The sequence below is a fragment of the Mytilus californianus genome, unplaced genomic scaffold (genome assembly GCF_021869535.1).
Source record: "Mytilus californianus isolate M0D057914Y unplaced genomic scaffold, xbMytCali1.0.p SCAF_4, whole genome shotgun sequence".
Taxonomy (NCBI): Eukaryota; Metazoa; Mollusca; class Bivalvia; order Mytilida; family Mytilidae; genus Mytilus; species Mytilus californianus.
This window is the reverse complement of record NW_026262690.1, coordinates 54,128,837-54,144,753: the sequence shown is the minus strand read 5'-3', so window position 1 is coordinate 54,144,753 and position 15,917 is coordinate 54,128,837. Positions and strand designations below refer to the sequence as shown.

The 15,917-nt window shown below is 33.8% G+C and overlaps 1 protein-coding gene across 1 annotated transcript; it reads left to right on the top strand.

Moving 5' to 3' along the window:
* The first annotated feature begins 390 nt into the window (after positions 1 to 390).
* LOC127738278 (sortilin-related receptor-like) lies at positions 391 to 13,555 on the top strand. The gene is made up of 6 exons (XM_052249466.1): positions 391 to 456; positions 873 to 955; positions 5,587 to 5,709; positions 7,303 to 7,425; positions 9,686 to 9,823; positions 12,922 to 13,555. The coding sequence occupies exons 2-6, from the start codon at positions 874 to 876 to the stop codon at positions 13,092 to 13,094; spliced, it is 639 nt and encodes a 212-aa protein (XP_052105426.1). The 5' UTR covers positions 391 to 456; position 873; the 3' UTR covers positions 13,095 to 13,555.
* The last annotated feature ends 2,362 nt before the right edge of the window (positions 13,556 to 15,917 follow it).

Here is a 15,917-nt window from a genome sequence, read left to right as displayed (position 1 = left end):
ATTCACGATACCAATAAAAGAAGTTAAAGATTTTTGTGCCTCTGTCCTATGATATTGTCATTTAGACCAGTAGATATGCTGTCTGTAGTCGTTTTATTCTAGATAGCTGTTTGTACCAGAGTTTATGTTTTAAATATAAAATCGATTTCTCTTCAGCTTCCTGTTTACTGAATACTTTAAGGCGGAGGTATCATTAGTGAACAAACGCTAACAGTTCTATTTGTTTGTTCAATGAACAACTTTTTAAACAGGTCATAAAATTAATTTTTCTTGCCTGACTTCCGAAAATTTTTTGCGAACCAACTCTTTACGGTATCTTAGGCTAATGGAGCGGATAAATTGATGAAATGCGCATGGCAGACGCAACCGTTAAATATAAATTCATTTAACGTCTGTTGTCAACTACACTGTAACTTTTTTGTAAATCTTGAAAACCGACTGGCAAGAAACCTCCAGGTACTGTATTTTATTTAAAAACATTCTTCTTAAATGAGCATTAATGTTCCTTTGATTGCATAAATCAATTAGTGTTAAATTTGTAAAATCTGAAATATTAAGAGATATAATTATATTCATTTTTTAATTCTAATCAGTAAATATTATTTTAATAACTTAGTCTAGCTTAGGAAAAAAACGATTTGTTAATGTTTATGCATACGTACTTAAGTTGCGAAAACAATGGACATTGGGATTTGTATATTGTCCTCGTTAAAAAGACTATTTTATGAATTTTGTTCATTAATCATCTTGGTATGTTCATTTTTTTTACGCTTGTCCCTTTTTGTGATTATTATTCATTGCAGAATCATTAAATCAAAAAAAAAAAAAACAGAAACATAGAACGAGTAAACACTTTATAGTTGTTTGTTTAGGATGCTATGGAACTTCATATACATTTGGCTGGTCTACATGTATGTTGTCGCAGCGACACATCCGGGTCCCCAAAATAATAAAGGTAATATCATTATACTCTTAAGAACCTGAAACACCGGAAAATAATATGAATTAATAAATCACCTTTAAACTTGTAATCGTTTTCTGAAAATATGTGCCACTTAACTAACAGCTTATGAAAAACCTACTTTGTAAAAGTATTTAACTAGATGCGACAATCTAGTTCAAAATTTAGTCTCAAATCATGCGCATTAATGCATTTTGTGATGATGTCACTGAATTAACACTTTGTGCATGAAGGGAATTTATGATAAAAAGATTATTATATTATTTTGTGTTTTATTGCCGACCTCATACCAGATCCTTGGGTTTTTTTTAGAACGCATCTGGAATAATATGGAAAATAATTTGTAACAATATATCTTTACCAGAGTGTTTGATTGGAAACATCGTACAGTAAAACTCATGGCAAATAAGGTGTCCGTTTGGCTTTGTCGGATGTATAAATACGCAGCAAGTTGCAACGTCCGGTCGGAATTGGGGAAATCTAAACCTATCCGATACCTTGCGCATGGAATCGATGGACGAGTATCACGCTCTCTGAAACCCTTGTAATAACTCTACAAAGGGCCCAAAGGTGGTCTAAATCTGTTGCAAGGCAAAGCTTCGGCATTAACAAAAAAAAAATCTTTCATTTTTCATTGCCAGTCGTCCAACTCTACAGGGCCTGCCAAATTGATTTATTGTGATGTTATTCCCGACACAATCAATTACTTGTATCAAGCATTGTGAACATTATTTTCTTTCGGAATTATTTATGTAGTAGTGCTTTAATTTTACAATAATTATTACACACAAACAATTCTCAAAAGCTTGCATACACAGATCACGCTATTCACATCAAAGAACCATGTAAACAACTCTTCGAGGTTCCTAGATGGCCTGTTGTAAAATGTCTGCCTCTATGCTCAATACCATCATTTTCGAGAGGAAGTCGAAATTTTTGCCTTACATCCCTGTCGACCCACTTTACAGAAACTACATACAAGTATTGTATTGACTTTTAATTTGTTCAATTCTTGAATATGCACGACATATTTGGCATTGAATATTAAGCAAGCAACAATCGATCATATGCAAAAAAAGTGTCATGAAATGAAAATCTTGACTAACAATACAATCCCGATACACGGGAACAATAAATTATCGTTTTTGGTATCAATCCCTGCAAAAGGTTGTCAAAGAAGTCTGAAACTTTTATGATAAACATCATCTTGTTTTGTGATAGTTTCATAACGTTATAAAATGTTTGAATATTTATAACGAGTTTTTATCGAAAACATTACTTTCTAAATAGGACGGTTAATTTTCTTAAATATCCACTTACTCATGCAGGCGTCTCTAACTATCCAGTGGATAATGTGTAATCATAGCCACGTCTCCTTAAGCTTCTACATGCTTCTTATTTGTAGAAGCTTTATTTCAATGTGTTTTACGTTTAAAAGGGATGAAAAAACGGCGGATCCAGGAACGGATATCCGCTAGTGGTTTAAACACTGAGCAGGTCGATACCACTAAATTACATTTGTACACTAAATTTCTGCCTGAAAATGCAATCATTATTGTGAACTACAAAGCATTGTGGGCTCTTATTGTGAATTCATTATGATTCCTGGAATACCATTTTCGTGAATTTCTTAAGGATGAGTAAACCCTGAATTCATGTGGTCAACGAAGTAGTAATTTCATACAGGATTGTGTGCTGCGAACTTAAGCTAAACTATGAAATCAAGTATCATCGAAAATACAATCGTTCTTCGATCCACTAAAACAATGGAATCCACAGTATATGTTTACTATCTGAACATGGCATGTGAATTATGATAAGATTGACCTAACGAATCTGCTCCCGGAATCTGAAATTGAATATTTTTGTCAATTTAATATGTGAAATACAAAATGTTTAACACAATTTAACAATCTATGCTCAAGTTAAAAAAATATTGTCATCGGATCTCAGACCGTACATTTTTATGTAGCGTACAAACTAAAACAAGTTTGTTGTATACTTTTAAATATTTAAACTGTTTTCTTACTTAGCTTTTCAAGTGAAATTGCTGAATCAATTTGCCTCACCCGTCCGAATTTTCTTCGACTATCATTTCTCTGTCTCTAGTCTGATTACAATAAATTCATATTGTCATTTGAATTTAAAATATGGTTTTATATCCTTTATTATAGCTTGCCTCGCATCATAACTAAATTTCATCCTGTCTTTAGTAAAAAACAAAGTATCGTTCCGGTTCAAACCCCTTCACGATTCAAAAGCTTGAATATTTCGAAACTTAGGGTTTCTTATTTCCGTCATTGTTAGGGTTTCGACTGTAAGTCAACTGATATATACAAACTTACACGAGAGAAACAAATAGTGCAAAGAAAACGAATAAAAATAAATGTGAAATATACGTAAAATGAAACAGACAACCTAGACTGTTTCGTCATTTGAAATTTTAAAAAATCAAATTAAGAAAATATCATAGTTTAAACGCGGAAACAAATTATGACGTTTTGACTTTTTTCTTATCCCATAAATATATGAATATATTCCAAAAGTTTTGTGTATTCTCCCCTTATATAACTCCTTTAATTTCAACGTCAAGCTGTCATTCGATCTTCTCGTGACTCCATTATATTTTTTTCATGATAAAGCAACATTTTGTAAATCTGAACATAGAAAGTTAGTTTATATTACGTTTTATGCATCTATTTGGTTAAAATGCAAAATACTATAAAATATTTTTCCGAAACTTGTTATGATATGGTATTCTGAAACCAAGAGCACACGTGTTTTTACTATCAGTAGTCCTTGGGGTTTTCATACTAATCAACTCGATTAGTCAATCAGTGAATTTATGTGTGATGTTTACAAACAAATAACTTTTTCAGCGGTACGATTTTTTTTGTGTGTAAATATATGCATGTTCATAAAATCAATGTTATTGAAGAGTTAAGGATAACGGTAAAAGTGAAATATTTTGACAGGGAAAGCTTCTCCTGCTATGCACACATCATGACGTCATGCGAATTCACACTCGGTCATAATGTAATAATCGGGAATAGGACACAATCTGTAAAACTACTGAGACGACTATATTCGTATCTAAAGATCTTAAAAATAGTCGCTATTGAGTTGAGACACCGACACATTATATCGGACATGATATAGCGAAATGAGGTACGGAACAAACATATAAACACTAATCAAAGATACTAGGCTTGTAATTTGGTACGTCAGACATGCGTTTTGTTTACAGGACACTCATAAAAAAAATGGCACTCGAATCACAACAGTTGGATGGCCAAATCAAATACAAAGTTCAAAGCATTAAATATACGGCTGAGACAATTTATGCCTTGGGTAGATATACTTTAGTGCTTCGAATAATTAAACATTTAATAAACAGTAAATTTACAGAAGCGGAAAATAAAAATAATATTTCATGTCAACACTAATTAAAGTGCTGACTACTGGGCTGGTGATAACCTCGGATACGAAACGTCCATCAGCACTGGCATCTACCCAATGGTTGTAAACATTCATCAAAGATAACAGGCATAAAGTTTGGCCAGCCAGACGCGCGTTTCGTTTACATAAGACTCACCAATGGCACTCGAAAACAACAGTTGGAAGGCCAAATCAAATACGAAGTTGGGCATTCAAATTGAAAAATCCTTAAATCTTGTGGTGCCAAATATGGCTTAGGCAATCTATACCTAGGATAGAAACCTTAGTGTCATGAATAACTCAACATTTTATAAACAATAAATTTACAGAAATTGAACATAACAATGATATTTCATGTCAACACAAAAGTACTGACTACTGGGCTTGTGATATTCTCGGTGACGAAACGTCCACCAGCAGTGACATCGTCCCAGTGGTTGTAAACACTCATTAAAGATAACAGGCTTAAAATTTGTTACGCCAGATGCGCGTTTCGTCTTTCAGTGGCATTCAAATTAATTCAGTTGGAAGGCCAAATCAAATACGAAGTTGAAAAGCATTTAAAACTGTAAATTGCGAAGTTGTGCAAAATACAGCTAAGGCAATCCAGAGGAAGAAAACCTTAGGGTTTCGAATAATGCAAGATTTTACAAACATCCAATTTACAGAACATGAACATATTAATGATATTTCGTTTTAACACACAAGGCAACTATGCTGATGATACCTTGGGGGACGAAACTTCCATCAGCAGTGGCATCGACCTATGTAAACGCGTTTTACCCGGCGCCAGCTGATGGAGCTTGCCAATTTAATCCCAGTTGTGCACATGAATGTGACGTAAACAAAACACAGTAAAAGGGAGATAAGTCATGTGTATTGTTTGGCGTCTATTTACTAGAAATATTTTCAAACTAATTAAAAAATACTAGAATAACAATTTTTATCTATAATCTTCACTTTTTTATTATTTTCTTTTTGTTTGAAATTACGTTTTGCTGTTCATCATAGGTCACTGCAAAACCGTTGTATGAAACCTTTACAATAAATTTAGAATATTACATGATAATTGTAATCATAAGACGGTTTGAGAAAATTAAGGTGTAAACAAATGAAGAATTCAATTTAAAATTTGCATGCATAAAATTTAGCAAAGTTTGTATCAAACGATGCCCATGAAATTACAGGCAGACCATGTCCTAACGATGAAATGAAGTGTGCGGATGGTTCACAATGCATTCCAGCTATCTACGGATGTGATGGATTTGATGATTGTGCAGACGGGTCTGACGAAGGAGAAGCATGTATAGGTATGTATATATAAAAGGCAACGGTGATTAACCGATTTTCAAATCTGTTTTGAATATATACCTTATGAAAACAATTGAAGGAATCTCATGAACTCCAAAAGGAGCGAACCCGAGTACGTCGTCAGGGCATACTGGTATTTATTGCTAGTATAACAAATTCCGGCTTCTTCCGATATTATTCTGATGTTATTATGCCTGCCATTTCTAGTTCCAGTTTAGACGATCGTTTTGAATTTATCAAAACATTATTTTAAGCAGTGGACTTTTCTAGTAAGTTAAGTACATTTGTGAATCAACTTGCACATGACTATGAACGTCTTTGAAAGATTGACCGCCCCTTTAAAAATGTTTAACATGTTTGGTTAGATCACGTTATGAATCTGTGTACTTTGTTTTTAAAGCAACATGCAGTATTTTACGATTATAAAAGAAGACCAGACAGATATGTACTATAAAACATATTTCAAAATTTGTTCTAAAAGTTGCAATTATAAGAAATAAAAACTTGTATTATAGGTTTTTCTTGTAAATCTGTTTTGCAGTTTGTAAATAATTTCTCCCCTACCAAATAAAAGCTACAGAACCACTACTAGTGAAGATGAAGTATAAGATAGATACGAGTAATCGGTATAAAAGTTGCATGTTCCGTACAGACAAACAATGAGTAATTTTATTGTGCAAACTGGTTGTATACAAATACAAATCTTCTGCTTCTATTTCGAACGAAAGTTCATATTACAATTTTTGTTTACGTCATTTAGCATTATTGGGACTCAAAAAAAAAAAAAAGACAACAAAGTGAAAATGATGTACGTATATACATGCTTACCTTGGTTACCAATTTTTGTGGATTAAGGACATGTATATTAAATTTTGTGGTTATGTTAAAGTCTGAATGAAAGGGTATGGATAATTGCACTTCATGTAACATTTAAATTCGTGGTTGACCTATACCCACAAAGTTTTGGATCAAACGAATAATTATGAATCCACAGTATTTGTTTTGGGTATGTGTTGGCGTACATGACGTTTGCCCGGCAACACAGTATTTGTTTTGAGTATGTATTGGCGTACATGACGTTTGCCCGGCAACACAGTATTTGTTTTGGGTATGTGTTGGCGTACATGACGTTTGCCCGGCAACACAGTATTTGTTTTGGGTATGTGTTGTCGTACATGACGTTTGCCCGGCAACACAGTATTTGTATTGGGTATGTGTTGTCGTACATGACGTTTGCCCGGCAACACAGTATTTGTTTTGGGTATGTGTTGGCGTACATGACGTTTGCCCGGCAACACAGTATTTGTTTTGGGTATGTGTTGTCGTACATGACGTTTGCCCGGCAACACTTCCAGAAAAACTGCATTATCGTGTTATTTGACTGTGTGTGCATCGTGTATGAATATGTATTTTGTGCATGTGTTTGTATATATATTTTTGTGTGACAGGTTTTTTTGTTTCAAAGTAAAAATTGTTTGCAAGCGCGAGAGAGAGAGACAGATAAGAGTCGCTGAAGAGGGGATGACTCTACAAATATATAGGATAGTTACACCTTATGATTTTCTTAATAACTTTAACGTGTTATAATACAGAATTTGAATGCGCAGAGGGTTACAGAAAATGTAAAGATCAGATGCAATGTATCAAAGAAATATATTTGTGTGATGCATTCCTGGACTGCAAAGACTCCTCAGATGAAGGAGATAATTGCACAGGTATGTCTGAAGTTATTCAAATACTAGATAAGTGATTGTGACATTTGCAAAATAAGTATTTATTTACTATCTTTTCTGATTGTGTAACGGACTTTTATGCCCCACCTAGGGGCATTGTGTTTTTCGGTCTGTGCGTCCGTTCGTTAGTCCGTTCGTTCGTCCGTCCGTCTGTCCCGCTTCAGGTTAAAGTTGTTGGTTAAAGTTTTTGGTCAAGGTAGTTTTTGATGAAGTTGTGGTCCAATCAACTTGAAACTTAGTACACATGTTCCCTATGGTATGATCTTTCTAATTTTAATGCCAAATTAGAATTTGACCCCAATTTCACGGTCCACTGAACATAGAAAATGATAGTGCGAGTGGGGCATCCGTGTACTATGGACACATTCTTGTTATTTCTAACAGAAATGTTGCATTAGAAACACATGGATGCAACAGGCATCAACAAAAATGCAAAATGTCAGAATATTAACAATCTTCTTGAAGTCGAAAATACATGTAGGTATCTGAAAGTTATTAAAACATATATCAAACAGATTTCATCGAGCACGATATCCGTTTGATTAAAAACTCATTGGGTACGTTAGATACCAAGAGTTTGAAAAGCAACAGCATACATTAGAGTCTTAGAACAACTCATTTTCAGTCAAACGCATCATTTCAGTCATGTCAGTTCCTAAGAGGAAAAGTGTTTCTGATGCATAACGTTTTTTCGTCAGTATATTGATTTCAACAATGTTTGAATTGCTTGTCAAAATTTTGTTTCTTGGACTGATGCAATTAATCTTCACTTGTTTGTTCGAAGTCTTATTTGAAAAATAAACTGTATGTGTATTTTAAAATTAACAGTATACGTTCCAACAATGCATGAAAGTCTCTTAGAAATTATTTCAGACAAATGTACGTCAATCTGGACTGAAATTGGATTGACATTTCTAGCTATCTTGCAGAGTTATAACTTAAATGCACGTATGCTATAAATGTAAAATTTAAAAAAAAAATCATACATTTCCGTGAACACATGCATTCGTGTCAAAACATTTACTAAATTTTATCATCGGTATAAGGACATCATTCGTAAATATAGCTCAACATGCTTTATAAAGCACAAAAATGTCATAATTCACCTCTGAAGCTAACAAAACCTTTAAATAGACTTATTAAGAAGGGATATAGTTACGATACTGTTGTCAGGTCATTAAAGATTGCATATTTTGGCGTTAATATTGATTCACTTATAGGGTCTTTGCATCGGCACTAAACACATTTATTTAAAAACCAGTTGTTGGCATGACACGGGTTATGTTCTTCTCATATATGTTATGATGGTATGATACTAAACCCCTAACGGGAAGGATTGTGCCTGATATTCATAGGATGAAGACATAATCTTTCAATCAGTTTAATTGAAGTCTGGAGCTGGCATGTCAGTTAACTGCTAGTAGTCTGTTGTTATTTATGTATTATTGTCATTTTGTTTATTTTCTTTGGTTACATCTTCTGACATCAGACTCGGACTTCTCTTGAACTGAATTTTAATGTGCGTATTGTTATGCGTTTACTTTTCTACATTGGCTAGAGGTATAGGGGGAGGGTTGAGATCTCATAAACATGTTTAACCCCGCCGCATTTTTGCGCCTGTCCCAAGTCAGGAGCCTCTAGCCTTTGTTAGTCTTGTATTATTTTTAATTTTAGTTTCTTGTGTACAATTTTGAGTTTAGTATGGCGTTCATTATCACTGAACTAGTATATATATTTGTTTAGGGGCCAGCTGAAGGACGCCTCCGGGTGCGGGAATTTCTCGCTGCATTGAAGACCTGTTGGTGACCTTCTGCTGTTGTCTGTTCTATGGTCGGGTTGTTGTCTCTTTGACACATTCCCCATTTCCATTCTCAATTTTATACCAAAATTACTGAGATTTTAAGCGCAATCTATTGATTAAATATACCAGGAACGTGTAGACCAATGTTTGGGTAGCCCAATCTGTAATCAAACAACCAACAGAAAAAAAGAGAAAACAATGGAAAACAAAACATTTTTTTATTGAATAAATTACAACTGATAATTTTTAAACGTAGTATATAGTAAATGATGCCAATGTATATATAGTAAATGGTATCCCATTTGGCGAATTACATGTTTGGAGCAACGAGCAGGCCGACAGTATTATTTAAGATGTTTGAAAGTATTTTCAAAATAAAAGATCTCTTGTACATGTAATGACCAAAAGATAATAATTGCTTTCCATTTTTTTATCCTATAGACTATACCTGCTTGAAGAATTTTAGAAAGTGTGCTGATCAAAAGTTTTGTTACGAAAATAAATACAAATGCGATGGAAAAGAATATTGCCATGACGGATCAGATGAGAAGGCATGCCCGACTACCCCTCCACCACCAGGTAATTACATTTGAAGAACAAATAATTGTGGGAGTTTTCTCTTGTCACAGACGTTGGAAAGTTATTGTTTTTTAAATTGTTAGAATTGACTCTCTTTTTGAAGACAAATTTAATAATAGCAATGGATTAAATATGGGGAACTGTTAGTTGTGTGTTGTATGAAAAGAAGTAAGATTTTATAAAATTAAATACACCAAAAACATTCTCTGGATTTTAATTTTGTATATTTTCTACCGACTACGAGCACTCAGTTAGTACTGTACTAACAAAGTTGTATTTTGTGACTGGGTAGTTCTTTTCTGTGTTTTCTGTCACTTGCTTGATAGCTTCATCGTCCAAGCCTCATCTCTACCATTTAGAGTTCAAACAAAATAATGAAGGGTTTATTCCTGCTATTCCTACATTTGATAATTCGGTATGTAAAATGTAAGAAATCCATGTAGGAATAGGATGAATGCTTTTACAAACATGGGATTAAATAGGATTAGGTTGTAAAAACAAGAAGCTAATTAACTTCAGGTAAATTTAAATGAAATGCCTTTTAGTTTTCAATTCATGTTCAATTTGAGTGTACTAACAGTATAAAATGATGCAAATTATTGAAAGAAATATATATTCTTGTCTATTTTTGTACTGTTGTGTTATGTTTGTTTCCTCTTATATCACTGAGGGACAATAATAAAAAAAAGATCAGCAAAGTTGCATTTATTTATTTCATCATGTTCATGAAAAATAGTAAATAGCCTTGGTACATGCTTCCCTCCTGCTGCATATTGGAGCAGTTTGCACGCATGAATCGCCTCTTCATGCTTCAGCAGCTTGACAAGACTAAATATGTTTGGGTGGGGTGCCTTGACCAATTTCTTTAACTTGTTGTGCCAGCCCTCTAGATGATTTGTAGTTCTTGGGCCATCTGTTGCATAGCGGTTCCAGAGACTTCGATTACTTTCAACCCAGTGGTCAGTGAGGGCAGTCCAGGTCAACACACATCACCTTGACGATCCTCGCTGAACAGGGGGCTACAAACCAAACTGGTCTCATGGTATCTATGGGAATTTCAGATATAATATTGTTTGCTAAGCTCAAAGTAGGTGAAAGAAATATATGATAATTTTATTATTTATTTATCAATGTTTTATTTATTTGACACATATATAGCTTTGGCTTTTTTTTTTTAAATAATTGACACTGGGCCATCGGGAAGCAATATATAATCTCCATCTTCGCGATGGACATTCAGATTCATTCGTTTTTTCTATTTTTATTTATTTCATTTACTGGCTACTATTACCACACATATAATACAATATTCTGTCTGTCTGTCTGTCTGTCATATCAAAGCAATTATCTATATACTTAGCTTATATTTATCACTCAATGACAACATCAATATTTCAACAAATCTGTCGAATTTTACACAAGTACAACTTCACAACACAGTAAGGACTTCACAAAAACTCACAACTCCAGAACTCACATGAAACAATACGAAACACTAAGGGAATTTTTATTTTTCACACAATAAGTGTTAAGTAGGGCGCAAGTTCCATACCAGGAAAGCCGCCTCCCAAAATATCAATGATGATAATAATACTAATAATAATACTTTTGTAGCATTTATTCTAGCATCTACGCCATTTAATTAGAACATAGTCAAAATTAATAAAGTTCACCGGACAATATAATATTCCCTTAAATATATCTTTTAAACTTTAAAATAAAAGTCGTATATGGGGTTTATTATTTTAAAAACATTTTTTTAACAGAAATGCATTCATTTTTGGGAATTTTCTGTTCTATATTCTGTGCAATGCATCTACTTATTTCTATTTATTTTTATCATTGTAACAATCCTTTCCAGATTACCTGTACTTATCTGTATTTTAATCAAATTTAAATTGCTAAAACAACAAAACACCTTATACCAACATCTATTGTTCTTTGTTTGTAGGAATAGAAGGAATATGTATTTATAAAATGTAGGAATAGCAGGAAGACACCTAATGAAGTGAGGTGAACATTCTTAAGATCACATCAATGCCCATTACGAGCAATTTATTTATCAAAGTATATTTTCAGATATTCCAGTAACAAAATGATGTGTACGTGCATAATCATATTTGTCAAGAAAACTAAACTAGTTTAATAAAAATGACATAAGTGATGCATTGCCTACAATAGTTCAAGTTAAACGATAATTATGAACAAACGAAGCTTTAAGAAAAAAAAAATGCCCAAATTTGGTCCATTCATTCTGATACAATTCAGTGTTAAATTTTAAGATCACTCAGTTTCTGTCGATTTTCGAAAGAAAGAAAAAAAAACGCGATTTCGTTAAATAATTGGTTTCAAAACCAGTTGGAATTCAATCCCACTATTTTCATTCTTAGCTAAATTTGGCACATGTTCACGCAGAAGTTATTAAATATATTACCTCACGAGTATGAAGCATAACTTATCCAAGGACATTTAAAAATTTTAAATGTCATCTTAAGTATTGAATTTTTTTGTTTCTGACATATAAATGAGATTATTTCTGTTTATGAAAATAAATTTAATTTACATATCAGTTTACATGGTAATATTATTTAAAAAGCAAGCAAGTTTAATTATAATGAACCTTTTTTTTTGTTTTTGAAATTTAATATGTATTGAGGTACCGCCATCTATGATAGTCGCCATATAACAAAAAGTCTCCATCCGTACATGCATCTTTGAATCACGTCCGACAAATCATATCTCCATACATTGATTTCATTATCTCTATGAAAGGTCACTGGTAATTTTCATTAGATGAAAGGAGTTTATCACGATCATATTTTGAAGCATTTTTGAATGCTGCACATGATGGCTATACTAATAGTAGTTTTGTACAGTTCGGCAAAATACTTAACCTTAAACTTAGTCTACTTAAATGAAATAAAAATGTCAATGTGAACATGTTAGGGTGCTGTTTTCACAAAAAGTTAATTTGTACATCTGCCTAATTATAAGAACAAATATTTCTATAATTAAACGCGTTAAAACTTAATTTGTTACTGCATTGCATCAGGTCTTCCATCAAGTGCATTGTAGTATTAACTTTCTCTTTTTTTCAGAGAGAAGATCTGCAAGACCAAACTACAGGCGAGAACAGAAATTGTTTTCAAAACACAAGACATTACCAATCGCCAAAACCAAACCTGTCTTTAGGAAATCGGCTGAGAGTGAGAGGTATTCAAACGACGATTTACTTGACAAGTTAGCAGAACTTATTTCTAGGACGAACTGAAAAATTAGTTTATTTCCTTCATTTCAAACCTTATAGAATTCTTTATAATTTTTATATCCTTTTAGCTTACAAAAATCAACTCTTTCTCTTATCGATTTAACATAATCTATGTAACTATTACTTTCATTATTGTAAGCTGTAGTACTTTAATATTGTATTTTTACATGTGGATATTGCGTGTTTATTTCCTGCAAGTTATGAGTTTAAGCATAATCATATAAATGTAACCATAGTGTAATTGTTGTAGACCTTTCTTTTTTTATTGAATGTTAATATTTCGATATTACGAACTTATTTCTCATAAGCTAGGCGCTTCAACATCATTTACTAAGTACGTAACAACATTTGGAATAATTTTATTCATTTTTTCATACACTTCTCTAGATTTGTAGTGTGCATGTGCTTTGAGTATAAAATAATCAGAATATATAAAAATAAAAAATCATCTGAATGTATAAAAATATATCTTTTCATATTGAAATCCCCATTTTCTAGTTTCTATTCATGTATTTAATAAAACATGTAGCCCCGGATTTGTACATCCAACCGTCTCCAGTTCATGCTTATTCTCTATTACAAAGATTTTTGTTGTCTTATCGAGAGAATTGCTTTTAAAAGTATCAGAAATATATACATGCTTATTATTAGATGATACTGCTAATTGATGTTGCAAAGAACTTAGTTTACCCCTTGATAAATTGACCGCAATTAATTGTTTGTATTCTTCATCTTTAGAAAAAAAGATACGGAAGTGAGCCTGTTCGTTTGTGGTGTTGACTGAAGGTTTCAATAAAATGTACGTGATGCACGCATAGCAGGAGACGCTCGCCCTGTCAACTCTGTCTGGCTACTTTTGAATGTGATTCGCTCAGTTTTTGTTTGCTTCCTTGATTTGTCATCTTAATCGATTTATACGATTTGAAAATCAGTAAACCACAGTACTGTTGCCTATATTTATATATACCTAAATATAGCCGAATATATATAGCGCTCACAATATAAAAACTAGAGGCTCTCAAGAGCCTGTGTCGCTCACCTGATTCTACTTTGGTTTTGGAAATCATGTAAAAATAGATTAAAATCATAACAGATACCCTAATAATGAGTGAGGCCAAATTTGGTTTAATATTGGTCCTGTAATTTAATAAAAAATCCTGGTGGCCATCTTGAACAGTAAATCGTCAACAAAGTAGCAACACTTAATCAGCACCTCATAAGAAACATTTATGCCATGTTTTGGTTTCATTCCATTCAGTGCACCTCTAGAAGAAGCATTTGTATGTATTTCCCATAGGTTCTTATGTTAAAGGAAGTCCCCCCATTGGCGGCCATCATGGATGAAGGATCAGCTTCAAAGTAACAAAACTTAGTCAGCACCTCATAAGGAACATTCATGCCATGTTTGGTTTCAATCCATTCAGTATGTGGTTCTCTAAAAGAAGACATTTGTATGTATTGTCCATAGGGTCCTTTGTTAAACATTGTCCCCATCTGGCAGCCATCATGGATGAAGGATCAGCTTCAAAGTAACAACACTTGGTCGGCACCTCAAAAGAAACATGCATGCCATGTTTGGTTTCATTCCATTCAATGGTTCTCTAAAAGAAAACATTTGTACGTATTTCTCATAAGGTCCTATGTTAAACTAAGTCCTCCGCTGGCGGCCATCTTAGATTATGGATCGGCTTCATAGTTTCAACACTTGGTCAGCACCTCATAAGGAACATTCATGCCATGTTTGGTTTCATTGCATTCAGTGGTTCTCTAAAAGAAGACATTTGTATGTATTTCCCATAGGGTCCTATGTTAAACTAAGTCCCCCGCTGGCTGCCATCTTGGATGATGGATCAGCTTCAAAGTAACAACATTTGGTCAACACCTCATAAGGAACATTCTTGCCATGTTTGGTTTCATTCCATTCAGTGGTTCTCTAAAAGAAGACGTTTGTATGTATTTCCCATAGGGTCCCATGTTAAACAAAGTCCCCCGCTGGCGGCCATCTTGGATTATGGATCAGCTTCAAAGTAACAACACTCGGTCAGCACCTCATAAGGAACATTCATGCCATGTTTGGTTTCATTCCATTAAGGGGTTCTCTAAAAGAAGACATTTGTATGTATTTCTCATAGGGTCCCATGTTAAACTAAGTCCCCCGCTGGCAGCCATCTTGGATTATGGATCAACTTCAAAGTAACAACACTCGGTCAGCACCTCATAAGAAACATTCATGCCATGTTTGGTTTCATTCCATTCAGTGGTTCTCTAAAAGAAGACATTTGTATGTATTTCCCATAGGGTCCAATGTTAAACTAAGTCCCCTGCTGGCGGCCATCTTGGATTATGGATCAGCTTCATAGTAACAACACTTGGTCAGCACCTCATAAGGAAAATTCATGCCATGTTTGGTTTTATTCCATTCAGTGGATCTCTTAAAGAAGACATTTGTATGTATTTCCATAGGGTCCCATGTTAAACTAAGTCCCCCGCTGGCGGCCATCTTGGATTATGGATCAGCTTCAAAGTAACAACACTTGGTCAGCACCTGATAAGGAACATTCATACCATGTTTGGTTTCATTCCATTCAGTGGTTCTCTAAAAGAAAACATTTGTATGTATTTCCCATAGGGTCCTATGTTAAACTAAGTCCCCCGCTGGCGGCCATCTTGGATTATGGATCGGCTTCAAAGTAACAACACTTGGTCAGCACCTCATAAGAAACATTCATGCCATGTTTGGTTTCATTCCATTCAGTGGTTCTCTAAAAGAAAACATTTGTATGTATTTCCCATAGGGTCCTATGTTAAACTAAGTCCCCCGCTGGC

Bases quoted from the DNA above. Each gene is read 5' to 3' on its own strand.
- LOC127738278 (XM_052249466.1), top strand. From the start codon at position 874: ATGCTATGGAACTTCATATACATTTGGCTGGTCTACATGTATGTTGTC. The intron at 956-5,586 runs GTAATATCATTA...ATGAAATTACAG, and splicing joins GGGTCCCCAAAATAATAAAG to GCAGACCATGTCCTAACGAT. The intron at 9,824-12,921 runs GTAATTACATTT...TCTTTTTTTCAG, and splicing joins GACTACCCCTCCACCACCAG to AGAGAAGATCTGCAAGACCA.